The sequence below is a fragment of the Ovis aries genome, chromosome 11 (genome assembly GCF_016772045.2).
Source record: "Ovis aries strain OAR_USU_Benz2616 breed Rambouillet chromosome 11, ARS-UI_Ramb_v3.0, whole genome shotgun sequence".
Lineage (NCBI taxonomy): Eukaryota > Metazoa > Chordata > Mammalia > Artiodactyla > Bovidae > Ovis > Ovis aries.
The window spans coordinates 34,681,652-34,690,876 of NC_056064.1; the positions used below are offsets into that span (position 1 = coordinate 34,681,652).

Consider the following 9,225-nt stretch of genomic DNA (forward strand, 5'->3'; position numbering starts at 1 on the left):
CTGAGAAAAATTGAAGTTTACACTTCCTTGGTAAAGAGCCTACAAAGTAAAAATGACAACAACAACAAAAAAACAGTAAACCCCTGGGAAGGGGGGATTTAAACGTCCAGTGTTCAGCAACGACAAAATCAAGACATACAAAGAAACAGGAAGGTGTGGACAGCACATTGAAAGGAAAACTGAATTCAACAGTCTGTCCATGAAAAAGATTTAACGGCAGACATATTAGGCAAAGCCTTTAAAACATCTGTGTTAAAGTTTCTCAAAACAAAGCTGCTCAAAGAACTTAAGGAAGATGTGGAGAAAATCAAGAAAATAATGTGTGAACAAATGGAAATTGATACAAAGACAGAAAACCACTCGTTACTGACTGCTTACTATTTGCAAGGCATTATTTTAGGGGCTAAAAATACAGTTCCCTCCTCTTTTGAAATGTCCATCTTGTGAGGAAAGTGAACAGTAAACAGCTTAAACAAGTGAAAATATTTACTGTGACTAGGCCAACACAAAGAGTAGTCAGAGCAGTGCAATACTGCAGTGGAGAGTGAGGGAGGGTCACTCACTCTGCAGGGAGAGGTGAAACCTAGATGATAAGCAAGAGGGATCTGTTTTCTTCCTTATGCCTTTTCCCCCTTTATTCTAGCTCATGGATTTAAGTACATACATACATGCATGGAATTGAGAATAAAACAGAAAAATCAAGAAAACTAAAATTTGGTTCTTAAAAAAAATCAACAAAATTGACATTTAGCTAGATATACTTAAAAAATCAAGTTAATGAAATGAAAGTGGGGACATTAATACCTATTCTATGGAAATAAAAAGGATTATAAAGGAGTAATATGAGCGATTGTATGCTAAAAAATCAGATAACCCTGAAACATGCTGAAAAACAGAAAACTTGCCAAGACTAAATCATGAAGAAACAGAAAATCGGAATAGACCTATAACTAGTAAGGAGATTGAATCAGTAATCAAAAATCCAGTAAAGAAAAGCTCTGGAGCTGATTGCATCACTGGTGAATTCTACCAAACAGTTAAAGAATTAATACCAGTGCTTCTCAAACTTTAACCAAAATTGAAGGAGAGGGGACATTTCACAGCTCAGTCTATGAGGCCAGCATAACCCTGATATCAAAGCCAAAAAAGAGACAAGGAAACTACAGACCAATATCCCTTATAAACATCGATGCAAAAATCCCCAACAAAATACAGAATTCAGCAGCATATTAAAAAAACAACCAACACAAAAACTAGACACCGTGACCAAGTGGGATTTATTCCTGGAATGCAAGGATGGTTCAACATATAACCACCAATCAATGTAATATGCCCTGTCAACAAACCCAGTTACCTCAATTGATGCAGAAGCACGTGGAAAATTAAGCACCTTTTTGTGACTTAAAGTTCCACCAAATAGAAATAGGAAACTCCCTTTCACATAAAAGCTGTATGTGAAAAACCTGCAGGAAACTTAATACTCAACAGTGAAAGACTGAAAGCCTTTCCTCTAAGATCAGGAACAAGGCAAGGATGCATAGTCACCACTTTCATCCAACGTGGCAGCGAGATCTAGCCAGAGCACTGGGATATCACCCTGCTTTCTCCATCCATTCATGTGTGGGTCGATGTTGAAGCTGTTTCCACATCTTGGCTATTGTAAATGGTGCCACACCAAACACTGGAGTGCTAATTTCTCTTTGAGATCCCAAATTCAGTTCTTTTGGATAAATACCCAGAAGTGAGACTGCTGGATCATACAGTAGTCCTATGTTAATTTTTTTGAGGAATCTCTATACTGTTTTCCATAGCAGGTGCACCATTTGGTGGAGGGAGTAGCAGGTACTCCCACCAACAGAGTACACAGGTTCTGATTTCTTCACCTCTGTGATAACAGCCATCCTAGCATGTGTGAGATGATACCTCATTGTGGTTTTGATTTACATTTCCCTGATGGTTAGTGATGTCGGGCATCTTTTAAAATACCTGTTGGCCAGCCATGTCTTTGGAGAAATGTCTGTTCAAGTCTTTAGCACAGTTTTAAATTGAATTATTCTTTTAATTTGTTTGCTATTGAGTTGTAGGAATTCCTTATATACCATGGAAATTATCCTCATCTGATATGTGGTTTGCACAGACTTTTAAAAATACAGTTCTTTAGAGCAGTTTTAAGTTCACAGCAAAATTGAGGGGAAGGTACAGAGTTCCCATATACCCCTGACCCAAGACATGCATTTGTTACAATTAAAAAACCTATGCTGACAGTTTGCGTAGACTTTAGTAAATACTCTGTATTAATGGAGTTGGTTTACTCATTGTCGTATTTTTCCTTTTTCTTTAATTCTTTGAGGGTGTTTGTAAGAGTCATTTTGAAGTCCCTTCCTACTAAATTCAACTTCGGAGTCCACTCGAATTACTTCCTATTGGCTTGTTTTCCTGCACACAGGATACACTTTCCTTTTTCTTTGCATGTTGGTAAGCTCTGGTTGAATACCAGGCATTTTAGATAATAAGAGTGCAGCAACTCTGCATTTTATTTTGTCTTTCTGAGGTTGCTATCCTTTGGAAACTTAGCTGGACTTAAACTCCAGCATCTCTTCCCCTGCCGTGAGCAGCCCCTAGTGTGTCTGCTCAGCTTTTAATTTTCATCTGTTTGTAGCAGGCACCTGTGAGTCTTTCAAATGTGGGAGTCACTGGTGATTTTAGTTTAACCAAATACTTGGAGCTGCAGGCCTCACACCCTGCTGATCTGTCTGTGGGTGTGGGACACTCTCAAGCCTCTGTTGCTTTGACTTCTCCCTGTGCTTTCATGGGTCATTCCCCCTTGTCTGCTGCTGCCCAGTCAGCCAGGGCTGTGTGGAGACCATGACTTGGCCCTTTCATGGTCCTCTCACTCGCAGGGTGTCTGTTAGACTTCTAATTCATCTGCTGCTTGCCCCAACATGGACTGCAAGCTTGGGCTGGTGAGACTGTGTGTTATCATAGTTCATTCACAACCGAGTCCACCATATTTTGCCAGCAGACCTGTAGGTTTCTGCAGCCAATCCCAGCATAATTGAAGTCCATCCATGTTGTAGTCAGTCAGTCAGTTCAGTCACTCAGTCGTGTCCGACTCTTTCAGCCCCATGAATTGCAGCACGCCAGGCCTCCCTGCCCATCACCATCTCCTGGAGTTCACTCAGACTCATGTCCATCGAGTCCGTGATGCCATCCAGCAATCTCATCCTCTGTCATCCCCTTCTCCTCCTGCCCACAATCTCTCCCAGCATTAGAGTCTTTTCCAATGAGTCAACTCTTTGCATGAGGTGGCCAAAGTATTGGAGTTTCAGTTTTAGCCTCAGTCCTTCCAAAGAACACCCAGGACTGATCTCCTTTAGAATGGACTGGTTGGATCTCCTTGCAGTCCAAGGGACTCTCAAGAGTCTTATCCAACACCACAGTTCAAAAGCATCAATTCTTCGGCGCTCAGCTTTCTTCATAGTCCAACTCTCACATCCATACGTGATTACTGGAAAAACCATAGCCTTGACTAGACAGACCTTTGTTGGCAAAGTAATGTCTCTGCTTTTGAATATGCTATCTAGGTTGGTCATAACTTTTCTTCCAAGGAGTAAGCGTCTTTTAATTTCATGGCTGCAATCACCATCTGCAGTGATTTTGGAGCCCCTCAAAATAAAGTCTGACACTGTTTCCACTGTTTCCCCATCTATTTGCCATGAAGTGATGGGACCAGATGCCATGATCTTCGTCTTCTGAATGTTGAGCTTTAAGCCAACTTTTTCCACTCTCCTCTTTCACTTTCAAGAGGCTTTTTAGTTCCTCTTCACTTTCTGCCATAAGGGTGGTGTCATCTGCATATCTGAGGTTATTGATATTTCTCCTGGCAATCTTGATTCCAGCTTGTGCTTCTTCCAGCCCAGCGTTTCTCATGATGTACTCTGCATAGAAGTTAAATAAGCAGGGTGACAATATACAGCCTTGACGTACTCCTTTTCCTATTTGGAACCAGTCTGTTGTTCCATGTCAAGTTCTAACTATTGCTTCCTGACCTGCATATAGGTTTCTCAAGAGGCAGGTCAGGTGGTCTGGTATGCCCATCTCTTTCAGAATTTTCCACAGTTTATTGTGATCCACATAGTCAAAGGCACTGGCATAGTCAATAAAGCAGAAATAGATGTTTTTTCTGGAACTCTCTTGCTTTTTCGATGATCCAGCGGATGTTGGCAATTTGATCTCTGGTTCCTCTGCATTTTCTAAAAACAGCTTGAACATCTGGAAGTTCATGGTTCACGTATTACTGAAGCCTGGCTTGGAGAATTCTGAGCATTACTTTACTAGCGTGTGTGATGAGTGCAATTGTGTGGGCATTCTTTGTAGTAGTGTGTATCAATGGTTTCTTTTTATTGCTAAATAGCATTCTGTCGCATTGATATGGAAACATTTATCTATTGAGGGACATTTATGTTTCCAGATTTGAGTTATTACAAGCAAGCCTGCTGTGAACATTTGTGTCCAAGTCTTTGTGTAGAATGTGTTTGTGTGGGATGCAGCGGGAGGGCTGCACCAGATGGAAGGTGTGTGCCTCAAATTTTAAATAAACTTTTAATTCAGAATAACTTTAGATTTCCCCAAGAGTTTCGAAGATCGCACAGAGTTCCATTTACCCCTCAACTCAGTTTCCCTTCCTCCTAGCCTCTTCCTTTACTTTCATTCCTTAACGTGAAGAAACTGACATCGGTACATTATTAGTAACTAAACTCTAGACTTTTTTTGGATTTCACCAGCTTTTTCATGTTTCTGTGTCCGGATCCAGTGCAGGGCACACAGGTGTGAGGTCTCCCCAGTCTGTGCTGACCCGTGACAGCGTCCAAGCTGGCTGTTTCTTTCGTGCCCTTGGCCGACCTGAACAACACTGGCCAGGCGTCCCGTGAGAAGTGAAAGCAGTCCTCTAACCCGAGCTTCCCGTGGGTTTTTTCTTCTGACTGGACCCGGTCACAACTTCGGGAAAGACGGCCAAGCCTCTCAGGCACTCAGACGGGACCCTTCAGCCCATTTTCCGCGTGTGAGGGTTGCTGTCCTTTTTCCGCAGAGGGCGCCCCCCACAACCCCAAGTCCCGGGCAGCACCCTCAGGACAAGCATCCACGGATCACGAGGGATTCTTCTGTCGGGCGGAGCAGTTCCTCTCTTTCCTTGTTCATTCACTCCACCATAGAGGATGCACATTTACACCTCGGGTACAAGCCAGTTCTGCATTATTTACGCGGTCCTCGCATTGTTCCAGTTTGGACCTTTGTGGGTTCCTCGCCACTGCCACCTGCATCCCTCAGGGCCAGGTGCGCAGGCTCAGTGGGCGATGGCGCTGACTATGCAGACGCATTCGGGAGGCGGGAGGTGGGCACGCAGACGCACGCGGGTGGTGGGCGGTGGGGGCGCAGGCGCACTGGGAGGAGGCGGCGACCTCGTAGGCATGCGCAGTTGGCAGTGAGCGCATAGCGCAGCAGGCGGGAGCACGTGGGCAGTCGGTGCAAGGTTGCGATGGGCGGCTGGCTGCCTGGCCCTCACGCAGGCGCAGTTGGCGGTGGGTACACGTGACCTGCTGGCGTGCAGGCGCAATGGGTGGCTGGCGTACGTGCGTGGCAGGCACGCAGGCGCAGGATGCGGCCAGCGTACGTGGCACGTGGGGCCTAGGTACGTGCAGACGCCATGCGGCCGTTACGTTGGCAGGTGGCTGTGGTGGCGGCTGCTGGCCTCGCGCTGGCCTTGGAGACACTGCCCACCGTGTTGCGCTGGCTGTGGGTCAGGCGTCGGCGGCGACCACGGCGCGAGGTGCTGTTTTTCCCATCACAAGTGACCTGCACAGAAGCCCTGCTGCGGTCCCCGGGTGCCACACCCTCGGGCTGCCCGTGTAGCCTGCCCCACGGCGAGAGCTCACTGAGCCGCCTGCTGAGCGCCCTGCTGGCCGCCCGCGTCAGTCTGGAGCTCTGCCTGTTCGCCTTCTCCAGCCCGCAGCTGGGCCGCGCCGTGCAGCTGCTGCACCAGCGCGGGGTGCGCGTCCGCGTGGTCACCGACTGCGACTACATGGCCCTCAACGGCTCGCAGATTGGTCTGCTCCGCAAGGCAGGTAGGCCGGGCGCTGGGCCACGGGAGGTGGAGGCAGGACTGCGGGGCGCTTGGGGCAGCGTCGGAGGACTGGGGAGACACTCGCGTCCCTTGGCAGCCGTCCGGGGTGTACAGAGGAGCTTCTGTGCAGAGTCTTCAGCCCGAAACCTGGGCATGAACCCCGGAGGGGCCGAGGCTGAAGCAGGTCCTCAAGCAAAGCCTTTCAGGGACCTAGAAGTCTGTGTAGGGCACAGGTGTGCAGAGATGCAGCGTTGGCTTAAGGACCAAACGGAGGAGAAAGTGTTTTCTCTTAAATTCACTAGTGAATCTTCTTTGGGGGCATCTGAAATGAATATTTAAAATAAGGTAAGACGTGGAGCTGAAATGGTTAGTTAGTGAGCAGGTAATTTGTTTCTTCAGCTGCCAAACGGCAGGGAAGTCAGGTCTCTGGCGGACCTGCCTCTCACTGGAGTGGGAACGATGAACCTGGGAGTATGAGTAATTGTGAGGATGTTCTAAGTTGACACCTGCCTTACTTGGAAACTCCTCCGCCTGCCCCCGTGTGATGCTGTGTCCTGCGTGAACGATTAGGAGTCCGAACCTCTTGCCCTTCCCTGGGTCACTGAGGCCCCTGCAAAGGTCATTCTTGCATTAGCGACCGTTTGACCTGCCTGTTCTCGTGGCCACTGTGCCAGGCACATGGGGCCCTTGAGAACTGTCCTGGCTGCTCTCAGCTCACCTGGGGTGGGAACATGGGTGCATGCTACCCTGGTCCTCATGTCTGTCCAGGGCGGGATGGAGACGATGTCAGTGTGAGGACGTTGACTTCGGCTCTTCCTGGCAGCTTTGCGATCCTATGTTGGTTCTGTTGTTGGCGAAGCTTGGCTGTTTCAGCACAGCCGTTTTCTTGTAGAGAATCGTAGGGCCTCAGATTTGGCAAGAACCTTGAAGGGGCCCCACAACCAGATTCCAGCTAACGCTTGACTGTCTTCTGAGGGCGTCCCTGCGGTTGTTCTTCTCTCACTGCTCAGCCGTCTCCTTGTGACTGGACAGGTTCCAGGCTCCGGGTCCACAAGTGCAGAACAGGACTGTACCGCAGGGAGGTCTGGCAGAGCAGGAGCCCTGGAGGTGCCCGGGAGGGTCATGGGTGGGGCGCAGACAGCTGCTCTGAGGAGTCACCTGCGTGAGGGCCTGTTTTGTGGTGCGAGGAGCGACAGGCAACCCTGTGGCCGAGGTGCACATGTTGAGGCGGGTGCGCGAGGGGCCCTGAGCCTCAGCAGGAGGGGAGGCCGCGTCAGCTGGGTGGTCACGGGGCCAAAGCTTAGGCCTCAGGTCTGGGGCCTGGTGTCTTCTGCGCAGGTCCTCCTGGGCTGGTCCCCCAACTTCACGAGGTCCTGATTACATGAGGGGTCTGATTCTGGGCCCGAGGGAGACCTTAGGGGCACGTGAACCCGAGATCAAATGGGTTTTGCTTCAGTCGCTGCTGGCTCGTCTTGAAACCAGTAGTGGAGGGTGATGTGTGTCATATACACGGGAGGGGGTGGGGAGCCTCCCCCAGTCAGGGCTGGAGGCGTTTCCAGAGAAACTAACTCTCCTGTCCCTGCTGCCGGCCAGGCCTTCTGGGGCTGGTGGGCCCGGCCCCTGCCTGGCTCAGCCGCTGTCACCACCCAGACCTGACAGTGCCCGCGCCACTGGACACAAGCAGCAGTCAGTCCTGTGAGCACATCCACGCTGGAGAAGGAGCCAGAGCTTGGGCGGTGGACAGCGAGAGGAGGGGCTGGGGAGGGAGCGGGGGGCCCCGTGCGGGGCGGCCGGAGCCCCTGAGCTGCCGGGCAGCAGTGGCGTCTCGCTCTCTGCAGGTATCCAGGTCCGGCACGACCAAGACCTGGGCTATATGCACCACAAGTTCGCCATCGTGGACAGGAGGGTGCTGATCACTGGCTCCCTCAACTGGACCACGCAAGCCATCCAGAACAACAGGGAGAACGTGCTCATCGTGGAGGACGAGGAGTACGTGCGGCTCTTCCTGGAGGAGTTCGAGCGCATCTGGGAGGAGTTCGACCCCACCAGGTTCTCCTTCTTCCCTCAGAAGGAGAGGGCTCGCTGAGGCGGGCTCCAGGCCAGCGGCCCCCAGGCTGGAGTCCTGCCGAGCTCCAGCGAGGAAGGGGGGCTTTCTTGCATTGAGTAGTGACTTTCCTTAGAGAGTGCGGGCTTAGCAAGGACAGAGACTGTCCTGCAGTGGAAGGGAGGTGCTTCGGACTGGGTGCCTCCATCAGGGTTGGAGAGGCAGCAGATCCGAGTCCCTTTCCTGATTCTGATGCCTCCCGGGTCCCCCAAAACTCCCTTGCCCCACCCCCCCATGCTCCCTTGCCCTCCCCCACATCCAGACTTCAGAACCTGGGTGACTAGTGTCCAGAAGCTGCTCCTGTTTCCGCACGTTAGGATTGTAATTTTTGATGTTCTTACATTCAGGGGAGTTTGATTGTCTATATAGACTTGACCTTCACCATGACACCTGAGGCCGTGCTCAGTATCCCTGAGGCAAGGTGGGTCCTAGGGGTGGCCTCACTGGGCTGTCCTGATTTCTGGCACGGATGTGACATCTTTGAAGTGTTCCCCCCACCCCTCGCCAATGTAGTGTTTCTCTTGACTTAAAGTTACCTTTGACCTAGGATGTCGGACAGGTAAACCCAGACAGAACTCAGCTGAAGTTGTAAAGCATGGTTCTTGGGTTGGAAGTCATGTGGCTTCATGGTGACAGTGCTTCTCGCCTGAGCTGGGTCCCCCTGAATAAACTTGCTCCCTTTCCTGTCCAGTTGCGTGTGTGTCTGCCTTTTCATGCAAATAGTAGCTTTGCGGGGTGGGGACAGCATCCAGCCATTTAGAACCCATTGGCTAAGATAGTCTCCCAGAGAGGAGTGAAGACCTGGGGGTGTTCCTGGGGGACCCCACTGTCTCCCAGAGGAGTGAAGACTTGGGGGAGCCTGGTGTCTTCTGAGCAGCTGAGCTGACTCCCAGCCATGCTCCTCAGTGGCTGTCCGGCCTGTGGGGCTCAGCGCCCCCAGCCCCCTGTCCGCAGGGCTTGCTTCCAGAAGCACCTACCACCCAAGACCAACCCCACCATC

The 9,225-nt window shown here is 50.4% G+C and overlaps 1 protein-coding gene across 1 annotated transcript; it reads left to right on the forward strand.

The window, feature by feature from the left end:
* The first annotated feature begins 5,697 nt into the window (after positions 1-5,697).
* On the forward strand, positions 5,698-8,915 carry PLD6 (phospholipase D family member 6). Its single transcript, XM_004013341.6, has 2 exons — positions 5,698-6,122; positions 7,960-8,915. Exons 1-2 carry the CDS (start codon positions 5,705-5,707, stop codon positions 8,205-8,207), a joined length of 666 nt encoding a protein of 221 aa, XP_004013390.2. The 5' UTR covers positions 5,698-5,704; the 3' UTR covers positions 8,208-8,915.
* Positions 8,916-9,225: the final 310 nt, after the last annotated feature.